Raw genomic sequence first — 20,127 nt, 5'->3', positions numbered from 1 at the left:
TGAAGTTCTATTTGCCATGATGAATGGCAGCTTGCATTATATGTGGGTAGATGTGAGATGGTCCAAATAAGTAAGACAAACATTCCTGTAATGCTTTGAAGGCAGCATTAATCATCTGCTGTTTGATTCAGTCACATTAATTAACTACCAAGGTGTAATGCTGCATAACAAGTTAAGGTGTAACAAGCACATAGTGTCAAAAGTAGGAAAGGCAAACTGGAATCTTTAGTGCATCAGGAGAATTCTGGGAAAAAAAAAAAAAAAAAACGAACATTTTTCCATCTGAACAAAGAGGTGGTAATGATCATCAGTGTTTGGTTTTGAGTACACACGGTATTAGACCATAATCAAATATGAAGCATAATTTACATAATTTTTATGGCATATGTCCTTTTCATGCTACTCAAACTAAAATATGAATATTACAAGAGTTAACTTTTGTGGTACTGCCTTGATTTAAGGAACAATGGACATGATAGTTTGCTAATACTCACAACTTCAGCTATTTTCATGCTTATTATGACCAAAAAAAAAAAAAAAAAAATCATGTCACCAAGAAAGTAAATGCTATTAATGGTGTGCTTTTGGGTGTTTTGCCAAATTGTTGTGTCCATTTTATGCAGTGCATAATCAATTACACTGAGATCATAAGTAAATACCATCTCTGAATTCTTGCAGAGTAAGGTTATGCTATCTTCAAATCTATCTCCTTTCATGTGTAACAAACCTGTGTGTTTATTGTTGCAGTTACCGGAAATGAATTCCAGCTGTGAAGACCCTCCTACCATCAAGGATCTTATCATTCATATTTTGGGTATTGCTGTTGGTGGGGCAATAATGCTTATTATAGCGCTGTATGAGGAGAAGCTGGGAACACTTTTCAATTGAGTTCCTTGACTGAAAGAGCAGTGTAAGAAGATGACATACTCTATCTTCAGTCTTCTTCGTTTTATTTTCATCCAACTTACTCACATGTGTGTATAAAAAACTGATTGGAGACAGAGCACTTTTCATCACTTACACAACTCTAAAATAATTGCTGATGACAGCTCAGCATACCAACCAAACGTTTCTGTACATGTCCTCAGTCATGGTTTTGAGGATACATTGAACTATGTTATATAAATTGTTTGTAAATATTAAAGAAGTACTGTGATAAAATGTAATATAAGATGTTATTTCCTCTGTTATGTGTGTTTCGGAACATTGGCTGTGTTCTATACTTCCCTGTGCAGTTGATTCATTAATTTCTTGTTTTAATGCTTACAATCAAACTTAAATTTTTGAGATTCTTCATTGCATTAAATTTTGTATCTTCTCTGATGAAGCAGTAAATTAAAAAAGTACTAGTGTTTTCAGTGTACAGTAATTCTACAGATTTATTTTTATTTTTATTATGATTTTGGTACCTGAATTGTACAGTTATTTTTTGTCTTTAACTTGTTTTAATGCTCACAGAAATACAGTCAGTTCAGTCAGCTGTGTGTTATCAATGTGACCACATTGTGTGTTTTACATATGAATTTCTGTTACTTGGATTATCTCATTTTATTTAATTTTTCATAATTCATTTCTTAGTCTGTGCTAAACAACTTTAGAGATGAAATTTCCTGTTAGTTTGAAACATATATCTCTTCTCAAAGAACTTAACCAAATTAGTGTGAGAAAAATGATGTACACACTTTTGTAATTGAAGAGTGGAAAAGGAAACTGTTGTAAGTGTCAAACCTGACATTTTCCAGGAGATTGAAAAAAACAATGTATCTCTGCACATAACTGATAAGGTATTATGATAAATCAAAATTATATGTTCATCATATCACAGCAAAAAATTAGACAAAATAAAAAATAATACTTTATTAAGAACATTTTAAGTGCCATACCAGGAAACTGTATGATTCTAATTGTCCAACCACAGTTTGCACAACTTTCTCCCTGCAAAGAAGAAGAAATCATCATCCAACCACTGTTAATGATGCTATTTATTTACACAAATAGTGCTAACAAGTTCTATCTTCAGACGAGTGTTCATGTTTATATTACATTAGTTGCTGGTTGTTTCTTCCGATGACTACTGTAAACAACATCAGATGTAATATAAATGTGAACAGCTGTCTGAACGTGAACCTGTCTCTTTGAAACTCGTAATGATACTCTTTGTCTAAACAAATAGCATTATTAACAATGGGTGTTTTCTGTTCTTTGCCTTTGGAAGAAACAACGTCTATTAAATTTAGGAACTCCAGCACAGTCTGGCATCAAGTCCCTGCATGGTTTGGCATCTATCTCAAATCTAGGAACATGTAACAGATAACCAAGAATGCTAACACTGAAAAACCATTTTGTGAAAAAATGGCACTTAAAATGTTTTCCATTTCCACTCTTCATCTGATTTCATATCTTTTGTTCACATTTTAAGAACACAGAAACTGAGTGAATCTGCTGTCCACATTGTATGTTGTGTCTTACTTAGCTCCAGACTATAATTCCCCTGCATATGTTATATACCAGAATATGGCCATATGTTCCTCCGTGTTCAACTGTATTGTATGTGACAATTTGTTTGCTACATGTTGTGAAGATTATATTTTTAAAGTTTCTCAGACATTGTAGAAATAAATATATTTCCTAAAAATTGTATACCCTTTTATTAAGAACTGTTTTCCTATACTATATCTTAGAATATTTGAGCAGTTATTTGTATCTATATGCAGATTAAACAGATCTGACTTCATCATAGCTATCATTATTTTACACTGCCTAACAAAAAAGAAAAGGTAAGGACGACACAAAATTAAACTTCATGAGTTGAGTGAGAAGGTATATGATATTTCAGTGATTACACTATCGAGTCAAATTTAAAGAGAACTCAACTGTATGGGCCACTTATCGATGTGGCAATGCACACATTCTGAGCTACATGCATGCACTAATTTGGTTGTGAAGGGTGTAATGAAGTCATCATATTCTTTCCTGAATCAAGCTGCCCCACAACTGCAGTTACTTGTCCTTGATATTCTGGATACTTGCAGTGGAATGGAGCTGCTCTCACATGTGTTCTATCAGGTTGCTGGCCACAGGAGTACCTCAACATTAAACAACTAGTCCACAGAGAACTGTGCCCTGTGTGCACAAGAATTATCCTGCCGAAAAATGGCTGTGGTAGTCAAATGCGGGTGACCAAGAACTTGACGACAAATGTGCCTGTCCCCACATTCCCATGCAATCCAACATCAGGCCATAGTCACATATGTATGTTTCTCAAATAATGATTTTGCGCAATTCAACCAGCCAGCCAAATAGAGAGACACAATGAGGCCCCTTTCAAGCTCTGTCAGGCGTTAATACTGTCTAAGATGAGTATGTGGCATCTCCATGTCTTTCAAAATTGTTTCTCAACATCTTACACTGTTCATGACCCTTGTACATCCTACCAGGCCTGGTAGCAACACTAAAAAAAAGAACAGTAATAATGTACTCTGGTAGCTCTTCTATATGTTTTTCAACCAATGACCAATGTTGAAACCTGTCTGATTCAGCACACTCCTCCATCCAACTGTGACCCACCCCAAACTACCCCCCCCCCCCCCCCCCCCCAAATCACTCCTTCATAACTTTCCAGAATTTCTTAACTTTGAACCTTGTCTCACCAGGATTCCCAAATGCCTCAACATGTAAACTAACCTTACATCAGTGGAAAGAGCTGCAATCCACCACCTAAAAATTGATCAGAACCTTGTCATCTTACCTGCTAATGAAGGCTCCTCCACTGTTTCGAACCACAAGTACTACCTGGTGGAAGGACTCCTCCCACTGTCAGATTTATCCACCTACAAACCCTGCCACAGTGACCCCATTCCACACACACACACACACACACACACACACACACCACCTCACCCCTACCACTCCCTGCACTCCTACTTTCTACATGCTTCCTAAAGTCTGTAAACTCAACTACCCATGACGCCTCTTTGTGACCAATTATTGTGAGCAGTTACTGTGCCCCACTGAGAGCATCTCTGCTCTTGTAGACCAATACCTTCAGCCTATTACCCGCAATGTACCCTCTACCCTCCTACATAAAAGATAGCAATCATTTCCACCAATGAATCTCCACAGTTCCTGCTTTTTTTCCCCTCCCCCCTCAATGGTGCCCTGCCCGTCACTATTGATGCCACCTTCCTTTATACTAACGTCTCTAACGCTCATGGCCTTTCCGCTACTGAACACTAGCTTTCCCAATGCTTGACAGATTCCAAACCTACATCTTCCTTCCTAAATGCTGTGATCAACTATATCCACACCCACAATTATTTCTCCTTTGAAGCCATTACCTACAAACAAATCTGGGGTACAGCTATGGACAATGCATGGCACCATCATACGCCAACCTATTCATGGGACATCTACAGGAATCCTTCCTAAATGCCCAGAATCCCAAACGCCTCACCTGGCTAAGATTTATTGACGATACCTTCATGGTCTGCCAAGAATCCCAAACCACCTACTTGGTTAAGATTCACTGATGATATCTTCATGATCAGGATTGATGGTGAGGACACTCTAGCCACATTCCTCCAGAACCTCAATGCCTTCTCCCCCATTTGCTTCACCTGTTCCTAATCAACCCATCAAGCCACCTTCTTCGATGTTGACTTGCATTTCAAAGATGGCTACATCAGTACCTCCATCTATATCAAACCTGCTAACCACCAGCAGTACCTTCACTTTAACAGCTGCCACCCATTCCATTCCAAGAAGTTCCTTCCATACAGCTTTGCCACTCACGGCCGTCACATCTGTAGTGATGAGGAGTCCCTCTCAAAATACACTGAATGCCTTACTGAGGCCTTCACAGACCATAATTATCCTCCCAAACTTGTACAAAAACAGATCTCCCACGCCTTGTATCTTCACCCAACTGCTCCTCAAGTGTCACTGTTTGGCCTCAGAAGAGCATTGGCTTTCAACTATCTATCGCCGTGCCCCCAAATGAGGAATGTCCTACCAACCACCCTTCCCACCCACCCCACAGTAGTATTCCACCGCCCACTGAATCTACACAATATCCTCACCCATTCCTACACATCTCCTGCTACCAACCTCTTCCTTTATGGCTCACATCCCTGTAATATACCTAGATACAAGACCTGTCCCATATAGCCTCCCACCACTACCTACTCCAGTCCAGTCACTAGCATCATCTTCCCTTCAAAGGCAGGGCTACATGTGAAACCACCCATGTGATCTACAAACCAACTGCAACCACTGTTCTGCATTCTATGAGGGCATGACAACTAACAAGGTGTCTCCTCAGGAATGATAATCAACAAACTGCAGCCAAGAAACAGCAGGACCAACTCATTGCCGAGCATGCCACCCAACACAATGTCCTTCATTTCAATGACTCTCATCTGGATCCTTCCCAGAAAACCAGCTTTTCTCAATTGTGCAGTTGGGAGCTCTCCCTGCAGTAAATCCTACATTCCCATAACACTCCTGGCCTCAACCTTTGTCCTTACCCTCTAGCCCCCTCCCTGTCCCTATTCCAGCACTACACGGCCCTGTATTTCACCAACGCACCCACAGTCTTTTTACCTCTCTCTTTTTCTGTTAAACCTCTCCCCCTGACACTCTCCATCTAATCTCCCAGCTGTACCTAGCTGCCCTACTCTGATATACCTGCCTCTCCCAGCCCCAGCCTCCCTTACCCCCACCACCCAGTTGAATATCTCACCACACTCGGCTTTTTGCATGTGGCCTCCGCATCCAGAGAGTGTGGTCGTGTGTGCGTGTGTTTTCTATCTCAGACGAAGGCCTTTTTGGTCAGAAGCTCATTTTCTGATAGTCTTTTTCTTGCGCTGATCTACGAGTCAGCATCTCCACTATATGGTGAATAGCAATTGTGCTTTTCATAGGATGGTTAATTCCATCCTGGATTTTCCACTGTAAAAAATAAATTAATTTTTTAAAAAGCGTGTGCATTTACATGGTGAAAATGGTGGATGGTGAGGCAGGAAAAGGGTAATATTTTCAAATGGTTCTAAATGTCAAGAAAATAAATTAATTGAAATGGTGCAAATATTAATCAAACAGAATTGGCAATTCAGTAGCAAGATTTGTGTTCAGCAATATGACAATAATCTGGATATTTTATCAGAATTTTTTTTTCTTTAAGAAGAAAAAAATATGTTCAACATATACAACTATTTTAATTTTCAGGTACTTTGTGATACAAAAACATATTCTGTAACAATTTATCTTTCGTTTCACATTCTGAGCATTCATGTAATACTATACAGATTATATTTATATGGTTCACAATAATTTACTTTCTACAGAGTTAAGTAAAGCCATATTGTCAAATAACATTATCATTCTTCATTCTACACATATTTAAGATATTTCTCTCATTAATCAAGAACTCTATGAACAAAAAAATCAGAGTTTCCAATTCCATGGTATACACATTTCTCCACCAGAGAGAACTGAATAATAGTTTGTAACCCACAAGTGCACACCTTTCAGGACTGGTACAAGGACATCCACGTTCTTCAGCAACTGAGTACAACATTCTATCATCAATTCAGGTGTTATGTTGTCATCTTTCTGTAGGGCTTCCAATTGAAATACCTCTTCACACTGTTTACAGAGGTCTCGTTCAATATGTTTGTCACTGAAATACAAAAGAGATGTGTAAAAGAAATAGCAATAGCAATCGTGCAGAGTATATAAATATACTTGCATTAACTTGCAGGCAAATTTAACCAGTTCTCATCAATGTTCATTCCAGTTTTTAAGGATGCTGGTTGTTATAAGGATGAACTGGAAGTACAAAATACTATAAATGTTAATCATAGAAAAACTGTTTGTGTATTGTTTTCAAACACTGACAATGGACATTTCATTGTGAGTGGTGACAACTCTAGATTTCAAAAAAGTTGTTTTTCACAGTCTCCATTACACATATATGCAAATGAGACAGTGAAAATAAACATTGTTTTCTTTTAGAATATTTTGTCTGCTACAATGACACAGGGAAGTCCTGGGTGCAATACATACAACATGAAAGAATTGAGCAATTAACAGGCACATAAACAAGACAGAAAGCTTTTGGACAATATGTTCCAAGCAAAGAACATTCAAAACCTTAGCAATGATTCCGATCTTGTTTATGTGCCTGTCAACCATGCAATAGCTCCACTATACAATAAACAGTTACCTTTTTGCCTTACAGAGTGAAAATCATGGTAAAACACACATGAAAGAGGCCTGTTACAACATGTACTCACTTGAATGACAAATATACTTAACATATATAAAAAACAAAGATGCTATGACTTACCAAACGGCAAAGCGTTGGTAGATAGATACAATAAAACACACACACACACACACACACACACACACACACACACACAAAATTTCAAGCTTTTGCAACCCAAGGTTGCTTCATCCTGGGAGCGGAAAGACTTACCTTTGAGGGAAAAAAGGACAGGTATACTCTCTCTCACTCACTCACACACACACACACACACACACACACACACACACACACACACACATCCATCCACACACACATCCATCCACACACACACACAGGCAGACACATGTAAAATCCCTCAAAGGTAAGTCTTTCTGCTCCTGGGATTGGAATGACTCCTTACCCTCTCCCTTAAAACCCACATACTTTCGTCTTTCCCTCTCCTTCCCTCTTTCCTGATGAAGCAACCTTGGGTTGCGAAAGCTTGAAATTTGTGTGTGTGTTTGTGTGTTTTTTATTATGTCTATCTACCAGCGCTTTCCCATTTGGTAAGTCACAGAATCTTTGTTTTTTATATATATTTTTCCCACGTGGAATTTTTCTCTCTATTATATTCATATCAAATATACTTAACAGTTTGATAATTCACTTACAATATAGGAAATGATGAGAATTTTTAAGAGCAAATGCCATTCATACAAGATTGAACTGAGCGACATACATGCTTTGTTTAAACCATGTTACAAAAATTTGCGTGATTAGCACCTGCATTCATTGCAGGTAATGATCGTGGGCTGTTATTGTGTATACAAGTTATAAGTTAGGGAACTGTTATACACTGTTGAATATTTAGTTTACTTTGAATTCCAATTTGACTTCCATGATAAAGCCACAGATATCATGAGTGCTTGCCAGTAACGGGGTTCCCACAGCCAGCATACTCCACTTGGTAAGGACACCAGAGAGCTATCCAGTGCAACTGCCCTAGTGCCTATGGTCCAAGAAGATGATCAGGATGAATCATGCTGAGATTAAAAACCCAGAGTAGGCATTATCTCACAGTGTTCCTCATCATAGCCAAGGGCCAGCAATGTCTCCATGTTGATTCTGCAGACTAGTTATTCAACACATATAATCTGTCATTTAAACTATCTAATGTACAAAGAGAAGGCTAAGGAGTTGAAGTTCTTTTAACAGGTGACCTAAAGTACATTTTACACAAACTGGAGTCAGTGACAAATTCACAGAGATGTTCTGGACCTTACATGAAGATGTGTGCAAAAATAATAGCAAACGTAACTTTGAATACATGCAAAACAATGTCATGTGCTTTTTCACAGCAAGTATAAATATTACACTTCAAAAGAATTTTGTACAAAAACCAAGCGATTTATGCTGGAAAATGTGTTCTTCAGCTTTCCAAAAGAAGTGACAAGAAGCAGTGAAATGCAGGTCTGCATAGTATGTTGTTCTATAACAAAGTCATAAGAAATTTTGATGACACATCAACAATCTCAGGCAGAATAATCTCAGCTTTCTGAATATGTATGTTATCTAGTTTGTTGCTCTCTGACATTAACTTGCATCTTGTCCTGTGCTGCTATGTATTTTGGGCTAAGATCTTGGGTAACTTCACTGTTTAATCCTTTCCAAAGTATCTGACCAAGTATACTCATTCTCTTCTTCTAATAAATGAAGCAGCTGTCTTCCGAATGTTCAAAATACTTTCATCTTTCTGCATGTGTATTTCAAATCACTTTCACAGTTTTGTGTGGTAATTACATTTTTTCTATCTTTAGCTGACTGAAGTGTCTTTTCGAGTAATTCTAGCCAGTTTAAAAGTTATATTCATAAAGTCTTAATATGTTCTGTGAGTCTTAATTTACATCTGATTTATAAAAAGCAAGACCAACATTGCTAATCATCATCTCTCTTCATCCAAGCCTTTAAGAAAATGCAGTTTACATCACTACCATTGCCACCTACCTACATCTTTATTTTGCTCTTAGTCTTGTACCACATGCAAAGGAAACTTCCAGTTTTGAAAATTCAACATTCATGATTTTTACAGTTTTGCATTACCATCATGACCACTGCTGTTAAACACATGAAATAGTCTTTTTTATTATTCTATTTGCATTCAGATTTTTTTAATTCTGGTCAAAAAATTAAAAGAAAATGTATCATGGTACCAATATACATTAAGGTGGCCATTAGTTACTGGTAATTTTCTAAGAGGTTAAAATAGTACAATTCCTATCATATAATCATGTTATGATCACCAATAAAGAGTGTCTGCAAAATTTCTGCTAAATAGGACAACTGCTAGGCAATCCCCAAACACCCTGAAGTAGTATAAGCATTGATTAATTCCATTCAAAAATGGTACACAATTTCCCATCTTATCCATTTGTTTTTTGATTCTAAGAAACTTTGTCATGTGGAACATCAAAGCAACTGCTGCAGTTCCAAGGATAAAAAAAAGGAAGAAATGTTTCATAATATTTTTTCTGCAATTTTCTGAAAAACAGGAAAAAATGCACACAACTTCAATAACAGAAACACATTTAAATTTACAACATCTATCACACCAAAACACAAGGTGAGCACACAGATAATGAGAAAAATTATTTCCTATGAAAGGATTTTTTAAAAGTTGAGTGTTTTTACAGCCTTCAGCAACAATCTGTAAATCACAATTTCTTAGATTTCTCTTTCGGGGTAATTTTATTGTACTCTTGGATGAATATGATACCTCTTTATGCATACAACTGTCTACTGACTTCTTTGGATACCACTTTTGTAACAAGGCTCATGATCCAAACTGAAGGATTTTTTTGAGAGATGATACAGGATAAAAGATGAGATGATGAAACATTTGCTTCTTGTGGGACAAGCTGTGAGTGTCAAAACACTAATTCTTTTCTTCATATGTCACTTTTCTCCTTGCAGTTTCAACAGGACTGGACTTCAGTGATCATTCTTCCTTGTGTTTTAGTTTTTGATCTGCACTAACCACGAAGGTTGACTGTCCTTTAGCACTGAAGAATTCAGAACTTTTCATTTGTTCCAAAGCATTTAAATAAGCTATGTCAAAGATTTTCACTGTCATTCCCATAAACTACTTGTTTCTTCCTTTTTCCTTCTCTAACGTTTTCCACTGTGGTAAGCTTTACAAGTCTTAAACTGTGGAAGAAAGAATTTAAAACTTGCCAGTTTGAAAGTAGTTTAGCTCCAGTGATTTGACTGGAAATGTAGCCATAAAGACAAGCATAAAAAATTTTCTTAATTTGTATGATAAATTACTGGAAATGGTAGATGCCATTTAAAAATTCTAAGGAGAATTTGCTCTTGAAGTTGCTTTGAACTAGTGGCACAAACTGTGTGAAACAGTAATTGATAAAAACATCATAAATGACAACTTCATCTTTGGTTACAAAATTAGTAAATCAAGCACATAATATTATAAAAATACAGACATCATAAAATAATTTTATTAAATAACAACAACAACAATAATAATAATAATAATAATAATAATAATAATAGTCAAATGTTGACATTATAATTTTACCTAGTAATAATGATTTTATGGAAAACACTTTTTCCCCATATTGTTGCACCACAGCTTTGCTGAGGGTGATGAATTAGTCCTTTGTCGATCAGCAGAATGACATCACAGAGGAACAAGTGCCCACCAGGCTGGTGACCAGGCAGTATGCAGCAATAGCACATGTTCAGGACACTAGGTCACTGACAAAGAGGAATACACCAGCCAGTGCATCCATAAACTGAAGGAGCTGACTTGACAGGAAAATTGGGGCAAATTAAATCACTGTTGCCCAACAATGCCCGTCTGCTACTGCTGACTATCGTTTCACAGGTGGAGTACTGCTGTCTGAAAAACATTACCCAGCCAACTCACGTACAGTATATACCACCCAAATCAGACCATCATTCTCAGATTGTGCTCTGTAGTTTCCAGGTGGGTACAGCATGCCAAGTAATGCCATCACTACCAGCCGATGACTACAAGAAGGTAGCTCACAGTTCAAAATGAAGGAGCCAGCCATTGTTGTGAAGCATTGCTGTCCATAGCTGCAGACCTCTGCCTGAGTTGAAGTGTGCATGTAGTCAACTTGGCACCAATGCACTGTTGAGTCATCTGCTGGGTGACTACCTTCTGCTGGTAAACACCTTCGTGATGGGCCGCAGTTTTGGTGACAGCAATAGTTGCTGCAACATCAACAGCTGCCTTTCATAGAAATGATGCTCCAGTTGTGATGTCATACCTAGCTCCAGGTTGCATTTCCTATGGCACAGTGTGGTGAACAGACTTGTTATTTTTGTAGCTATCCTCCATTCTTCTAAACTAATATGGTATGGAGAATTGACTGCCACAAGAATCAGAAGGTGTGGTTGAGGAGCCTGCTGTGCTATCTCAGTTAAAGTGAAATTTCATAGAATACTAAAATACCTTACATCCAGTAAGATGCACGGAGTGCAATTTGTCAGGCCATTAACTGCCTCATACTCAGTCATGTAGTATGTGACAACACTATGAGCATGATGAACACCAGTGATCAGTGTCAAGATGGTTAATGATTCAACACATTTTTGTGGTTAATTTTGAATGCTGGTAGTGGCTGTTGCTGCACCCAACATTACTTGGCAGGTACAAATTGGAAACCCAAAGGATATGGCCACTGTTATCATTACAGCTACACATGTAGAATAGGTAGGTGTAGCAATGCAAACGGAAAACAAACAAGGTTTCTTTCTTGACAGATGTAGGCCCATAGGTCACATTTGGAAGCAGTGTCACAAACCACAATGCTATGAGTGTGGAGTAGTGGGATACCACATGCAGCACGAGGACAGTAGGAGTATGAAACATAATTGATGAGGACATGGTAAATGGTCATTAAACACTAATGGGGACTCCATAACTCCTAGATGGTATTCCCAGTAAAAATCAGTGCTACAAAAATGTATACAGAGGTGAACTGCTGCTTAGCTTGAGAATGGTATGGATCATCGATATTATTAGACACAGGACTACATGTCTCTGCAGCAAGTTGGACCTCTCGAGAAGGAAGTGTCTGAACTCTCCAAATTATAGGTCACGTGGAGTAGGGAACAATGATGTTGCACCATTGCTTTTGATGATGCTCAGTCTTCACATTGGAGCATAGCACTTCTGGGAGAATATGGAATATTTGCCCCATGTAGGTAAGGGGTACTATGCAATCTTGGGGTTGGGCATCTTAAGAAATCATCATGCAAAAACTGATCTTTTACAGCACATTTTTTAACTCAGTAGAAGACTGTTCTGACTGCAAGAGGCCACTGCAAATTATACACTGTCACAGGATACTCCTGTCATGAGGGTAGAAACGAGCAACAGTGTACACAAACATTAAAGGTCAGTTCATATGGCAGAATGCCACAGGACACAGGAAACTACTCTGGGTGAGCATAAGTACCAACGTGCCATATAATATTTTGTGTGTGGTAGAACCATTGGTGGACAACAACAAACTGAATACATCACACTGATTTGTACTTGGAATGTAGTACACATCCAAGAAGTCATGGAGAATGTGTGTTTCCTGTTAATGTGGAAAATTTTAGTGCCGATGAAGTGGTTTTGGCAAAAGGGCTGTGAGAGGTCATTGAATATTCCGCTTCAGCCCCTATAGTTTCATGATGTTCTGATAGGTGGTGGCACTATATGTAGCCTTCAAAATGGCGTCTCTAATAGAGATGCATTCCAAGCAGAGAGCTGTCACTGAGTTTCTTTTGGCGGACACCAGAGTATCACAGATATTCATAGGCATTTGCAGAATGTCTATCAAGATCTAGTGGTGAACAAAAGCACAGTGAGACAAGGCATCTGTCAACATCACAACAGGGTCATACAAATCTGTCTTATTTACTGTGTGCCAGCTGGCCACATACAGCAGTGACTCCTGCAATGTTAGACTGTGCACACACTCTGATTCAAGGTGATTGGTGAGTCACAATCAGACACCTTGCTGCACAATTGGATGTCTCTGTTGGTAGTGCTGATACACTCATCTAGCAGTTGGGGTACTCAAGACATGTGCCTGCTGGATTCCTTGCTGCCTAAAAGAAGAGAAACAAACACGATCTGTGCAGAATTGTTTGTGCGTTTTGAAGCTGACTCTGACACTGTTTTGTTGATCACTCCATCACAGGTGATGGAACATGGGTTCATAACATTGAACAAGAAACAAAAGGGCAATCCATGGAGAGATGCTACACCGCCTCTACTCCAAATAAAAACTTCAAAGCTGCACCCTCAGCAGGTAAAGTCATGGTGACATTCTTCTAGGTCTCTGAAGAAGTCATTCTGTTTGATGTCCTCCCTCATAGCGTAATGATCAACTTGGGAGTGTTTTTCAATAAGTTCAGGAAACTGAAGAAATAACTTCAGCATGATCACCACCACAAAATTGCAAACAAATTTCTCCTTCTCTGTGACAACTCAAGGCCTCGCACAAGTCTATGCACCCGAAAGGAGCTCACAAAACTTCACTGGACTGTTCCTCTTCATCCACCCTACAACCCAGATCACGCATCTTCCGATTTTCATTGATTTGGCCTAATGAAAGATGCACTCCACAAGAATCATCACGTGAATGATGGGGAGGTTACTGATGCACCAAGATATCTCTGATGTCAACCAGAATGGTGGTACCATGCACGCATACAGGCCCTCCCAGTATGGTGGCATTAGACTGTCACACTGAATGGAGATTTTACTCAAAAATAAGGTTTTGTAGACAAAAGAATGTGAAATAATACAGGGTTCTGGAATCATGAATAAAACCTACCAGTTTTCAAAAAAAAAAAAAAAATAAAAATAAAAAATAAATAAATAAATAAATAAATAAATAAATAAATAAATAAATAAATAAATAAATAAATAAATAAATGTTGCAATAAATATTGAAAACCTCTTGTCCAACCAACAAGGAGGAATTTAAAAATCAGTAATTCAATGATGGTGTTATTGAAGAGAGTAATAGTCCTCAAGAAGCACCAGTTGGTATTGATAAGGCAAAAAGGTACAGGTTCTGTTGTGATTATCATTGTTTAAATGCTACAATGGTTACATATGCACATCCTATACCAAAAAATATGGAAACATTGGATTACTTGAGTCAATGGAAGTATTTTTCCAAATGGATCTAAAAAGTGGTTACCACCAGTTGGAACTAGTGCCAAAAGACCAGCCACAGAGCGCATTTACCATCCCCTGGAGGCATTAGCAATACCAATGGATGCTGTTTGGTCTAAAGAGTGCACTGGCCACATTGCTAGGTGTGGTGTTCGGAAGGTTGATGATGTGTCAGTGCATGGTTTACTTGGATGATGATATCATCTTCTCCAAGAATATGCAGGAGTATATGCAATGACTGGAAGCGTTAAAGAAGAGTGGATGGATGGCTGGCTGTTAAAGAAATTTAAGGAGGCATTAATGACTAACCTTGTATTAATATTTCCAAATTATGAAGAGAAATTTATTCTGTCCTAAAACACACACAATCAGGCAACAGGATATGTTCTAAGTCAAGAAGTAAATGGGAAAGAGCTCCAGCAGTGTACATATCAAGACACTTATATAAAACTTTGTATTTGTGAGGATCCACAGCCACCAGATGTTTAATAAACATAAACATTATCTGTAGTAGGCTGTACTGCAATTTTTATTTAATGATGCTATTTGCTAATTTCAAGTAAATGTAACTGTCAAGCCCCTGTAAAACCAACATGGAAAAGCACTGCAATGTCTGGTATAAATAACACTTTACACACCTGGCATTAAGGTAAAGTAATGTTTCATCTTAATTTGAGTCATGTAAAGCACTATTTATACATGGCAATGTATGCAGACAATATAGTGCTTTTCCATGTTTGTTTTACAAGTGCTTGACAATGACATTTAGTCGAAATTAGCTAACAGCATGATTAAATAAAAATCACATTACAGCCCACTGTGGACCATGTTTACCCTTATGAACAGCAAAAAAAAAAAAAAAAAAAAAAAAAAAAAAAAAAAAAAAAAAATTATTACTTGACCATGGAAAGGCTGCAAGTGAGTTACCCTTTGCACTTAGGTCATGCCTGTAAGTGATGAAGCTCACAGAACATATGATGACACTTTGTGGTAGATTATGTTATGTTCATATACAGGGCGTCCAGTGAAGGAGAGATTGATTTCAAAATTAAACATCTCAGAAACTAAAATTGACTGCTGAATGCCACAAAATGTGTGTTTATTGTGAAAGTTGTAAAAATTTCATTCAGAAGTTTAGAAAGAGTTTGAAAAGCTGCCAACAGATGGTGCTGTACGCTGTGCACCTCACACACTGAGTTCAAAAATAAACATGTCTCCTGCAGGCAGTCTTTGCTATCACATCACATTTTTTTCAAAATGTCCACTACTAGTACAAACTAAATTTAAGTTTGCTACCACATACCATAGTGTCTCAATAGAAATGGATTCAGGTGCCACACAGAGCGCCGATTGAAGCTCGTACAGTGTGGTGGAATGGTAGACAGTGTCCTTTAATGTGCACACAAAAATTAGCCACAAAGAGTCAGATACGGCAAGTATAGAGGCCAAATGGAATGACTCTGTTCTCGAAGTATTCATCGAGAAAGTAAAACACCTGTTTGATGCAATGTGGTCTGCCCCACTCTGCATGACCCACTCAGTGCTTGGACAATCATCCTACACTAGCTGTGTGACAAAAAGTTGTTCCAGAACTGCAAAAAAAACATTCACTAGTGATCATTTCTGGCACGGAAAAGGGCAAGTAATTTCTCTGTTGCATACCACAGCCAAAACAGTAACTTTGGGAGAATACTATGGTTTCATTTCACACTAATGAGGATTTTTGGAACCACAAATTCGTCAGTTGTGTTTATTATCAACTCCATTCAGGTGAGAACCAGAGGCAGCTGACATCAAATCCTTCAAAATCTGATTTGCAAAGTCAGTCCTCTTTTGCACAGCTTGTACAGGTAGCTTTGGATTTTGAATGGAAATTTAAAGGCTCTTTCTCAGTATTTTCTGCATGCTGGAATGCTTCAAATAAGTCTCTGCTGCAATTCTTTGGAAGGATTTCTTTGGAGTTTGCTGAATAATTCCAGAAACCATGGCGACATTATCGCAACTACAGTTTGCCTAAAGCCACACTAGATCATCAGGCACTTTGCCTATCCACTGGAATTTGGCAAAGAGATTGCAAATGGTTTTCACATCAAGTCCTTTTGGAACATTATATCATGTCTGAAAACTGTGTCTTGTTGCCACAGAACTGTGTTGTAATCTGCGGTATTCCAGTACCAGAAAAATGCATTGTTCAGTGGAACATACAATTACAACCTTTTCCTTTGGTATGCTAACCTCTTTTCACATTTCAACAGTGTGTAATAAAACAGCTCCTTGGGCATCCTTTGTCATCCTCTGAAGAGACTACATTTATTTTATGCTTAATTAATTGGTTAATGTACAATGCACCTATACTAGTAAGTAGTCTGTTCAAGATAACTTTTGTAAAATCTTAGTCTGCTATTATGTTATGCACTCAATAACAAGTTTGTGGACATGTTAGGAATACTGTGCTTTCAATAATCACTACATAATTGATGTAAACTTGCTACATCAATGAGTAGATTTTGCATCTTATAAATTTACTTTTGGCAAATCAGCTAGCTAGTTTTGATGAACATATTATTTGAATTTCATGCACATGGTAGAAATACTTTTCATTCTTTCTTTCGACTGTAATGAAATAAAATGCAATAGGCATTATTATTTTCTTGAAGCTTGTATGTTACTTCAGAATTCTTAAAATTATGTCTGTGTCCACACAAAATTGTACAGTATTATTTTTGCTATTTTTCTATGTATGTGAATCAATTCTGTTACACATTATTAATTGTCATTTCTTAAAATTTGTGAATTCTGATTGTCAAAGATTGCTGTAAATCATATAAATACCTTGTGCACAAATAAATTTTGTGGAAAAGTTGCACCTGGAATTTGTTTTGTACATTACACAATGAGTTTTGTGCAGCAGCACAGCAGAGGAGCTTGGGAGTATTTGCAGTGAACCTATACCTCAACAATGAAAGTCTGCAAGTTATGTAAACTTCATAAACATTTTTGATAACAACATTTCATATTTAAATAAAAGAACAGTCTACATTTTTCCAGTTCACACAATTTGATGAGATAGTTGCTTCTCAGCTGGTGAAGGCCCATTTTTTAAATTCTTGTTGTTCACACAGTTATTCTGGCTGTGAAACTTTTGGCATAAACTTTCAACTTTTGTAAGTCTGCAAATATTTTAACTATCTGCAAACCATATTATACAAATCCCACACCACATTCACTTCTTTACCATCAACAGTTCCATTTTAAGGGGGGTAGGATGTCAGATGGCCTGACTTGGAGCAGGAGAGGCATCACAGGACATTTTAATTTCCACTGTCTATACTTTTACAAATAAATTCATAAAACTTTGCCAGCATGACCAGAAAGGATTCAGGATTCATACTCGTAGCAGTGGAAGTTCAAAAAAGTAACAAAATAATTTTTTTTAGCATGTGAACTTTCATCATTTTTTCACTTACTATTTACTGCATTTGTTGCTATAGGTACACTTTTCTTCATAAGTAAGAGAGATTCTTCGATGAATTCAAACTTCATGTTTAGAAAAAAACTCAAATTTTATAGTTAATTATCTCAATTTTTACCACAGTTATAAAAAGTTTGGAAAATTCTAGAGTTTCGTACACCTGTAAGTATGGTTTGCATGCTGTGCAAAATTCATCGAAGAAAGAATTAAATTAGCAAAGCATTTTCTGGATGGAGAAGCTTTGTTCTAGGCTAACCAACATATTAACCCAGAAATTACATTTACTGATTCTGAAAGATTATTTTTGAACAAATTTTGATCAGAAAGTAAACAAGGCAGAATTAAGATAGAATTCCTAAATAAAAGCACATATCATGAAGGCAATACGAAGATGCACAAATTTTGTGAGGGACAGGTTAAGAAATTAGCGCACCTTGATAAGCCATTAGAAAATATCACACAAACTGATGCAATGAAACAGCGCTTGCCTAACCGTGTTCAATAGGATCTGGTCTACAGATCAGACTATTTGCTTGAAGAATTTCTTAAATATGTTGACAAACTTGATTGTGCATGGAAAAATAGTGACAGGTCAAATAACAGCAATGGCAATAGAGAGAACCAATTAAAAGTTGGAGGCTCTTTGAACACCATCACAACAACAAAAATAGGCATAGTATTATAAAAATAGAGAAAATAACAGTTATAGTAATAACCATCACATGAGAACAATAATAATAATAACCACAAAAATCACCAAAATAATAATAGTGAGAGGAGAAACAATAGTAGATCAAATTAGAATAGGAAAAAAGAGTCAGGAAAATAGCTAGCCACCTCATTTATAGCCTGTCCGTTTCAGGTGATAAGAATTACTAGAAATCAGGCTAACAGTAGAAGAGGTAGACATGGTTCACATTACAAACACTACACCGGATGCAGTAGTGATTACCAGGTACACACAGTTAATTTTGGGAGTCAATTTTGGGATTTCATGCTACAAGAGATGAGCAAAGATGAGACAGAAAGGTGGAAAATCAGTTTGAACTTTATGGTGATGAGTTGACTAGTCTTTTTTATGACTAGTGTGTTGTTTTGTAATGAGGCTATATGTAATGATTTTGATGAATATGGTTTTGCCAGTTTCTTGTGTGATGATACTGTGTCAGTCTTATCTGAGGTAGATGTGGCAGAAGTTGATACCCTTGTACCTACAGAGGCTGATGATTTGATAACTGATTCTGTTTGTATGCCTGCTGTCACAAACAAAAATGGTACTTATGATGATTTAGTTGTAGAGAGTTTTGATGTAGAATTGGATGTTCATATTGATGCTAATGATATTACTGATTATTTTGATGATGATTTTCGAAGATGTGGTGATATTGTTGATGTTCATCTGAGACATTACTCTGCAATGAATTAGATGGTATGATTTTTGTAGAAGTGTTAGTTGATAAAGTAAGTAGTAAGATTATAGGACTTGATGAAGATGCTTTGATGTTAGTGGAGAAGGTACTTGAGAGTGAACTAATCCCCACTGATGTCAGTGAGAGCTAGACCAGCTGTAGTGATAAAGATGAACAAACTAGGCAGATTAGTAATAAGATAGATGAAGTTTTGAACAGATCAAATGGTGTTGAAGTTAACTGTAATCCAGTCTGTAATACAAATTTTAATTTTGATGCTAATTTTAAGCACACACAGACACCTTGTGGTACTTTGAACACAGATAGATTCTTTCATTAAGTCAACACACATCCACATGTGAAAGTGATTTGTCAGTTTCAGAAGATACACAGTCTAGTTGTACATTGCCATTGAGTGCATTACAACCTACACCAGCTAATGAACTACAGTTGAAACCCGATTTAAATTTTAAGGAGACTGAAGATGATTTACCAGCAGAAGACGAAAATATTGATAAGCATGAAATACCTGGTGCCCTATACATTGAGATTTCTATTGGTATTTGGAAATAAATTTGTTTAGTAGATATTGTTACTCGTTTTTGTGGAATTTCTGGTAATTTAAAGAGATAGACTGAAGAATACAGAATTTCCTATCACCGAGGTGATGAGTGCTCGTGTTGTACTCTGTGTTACAAATGATTCATATGTTTAAAAATTGTCAGATGGAAATTAAAGATGATCCTTGTTCAGAATACCCTATGATATGTAC

The 20,127-nt window shown here is 37.2% G+C and overlaps 2 protein-coding genes across 6 annotated transcripts in view; one reads left to right on the top strand and one right to left on the bottom strand.

Moving 5' to 3' along the window:
- Positions 1 to 2,735, top strand: part of LOC126334666 (zinc transporter ZIP10) — a 246,350-nt gene extending 243,615 nt beyond the window's left edge. Inside the window, exon 10 of the mRNA XM_049997131.1 lies at positions 748 to 2,735. Coding sequence (XP_049853088.1) covers positions 748 to 888 — 141 coding nt within the window. The 3' untranslated portion in view covers positions 889 to 2,735. The remainder of the gene's footprint in view (positions 1 to 747) is intronic.
- Positions 2,736 to 6,191: 3,456 nt separating this feature from the next.
- LOC126334665 (T-cell activation inhibitor, mitochondrial-like) overlaps positions 6,192 to 20,127 on the bottom strand; it is a 304,598-nt gene continuing 290,662 nt past the window's right edge. For all 5 annotated transcript variants that reach the window (XM_049997127.1, XM_049997128.1, XM_049997126.1 and 2 more), the window contains one exon: positions 6,192 to 6,679. In XM_049997127.1, the coding sequence (XP_049853084.1) occupies positions 6,445 to 6,679 (235 nt within the window). In that variant the 3' untranslated portion in view covers positions 6,192 to 6,444. The remainder of the gene's footprint in view (positions 6,680 to 20,127) is intronic.

Source organism: Schistocerca gregaria, chromosome 2 (assembly GCF_023897955.1).
Source record: "Schistocerca gregaria isolate iqSchGreg1 chromosome 2, iqSchGreg1.2, whole genome shotgun sequence".
NCBI classification, from domain to species: Eukaryota; Metazoa; Arthropoda; class Insecta; order Orthoptera; family Acrididae; genus Schistocerca; species Schistocerca gregaria.
The sequence above is the reverse complement of the archived record's forward strand: the minus strand, read 5'-3'. Positions and strand labels throughout refer to the sequence as shown.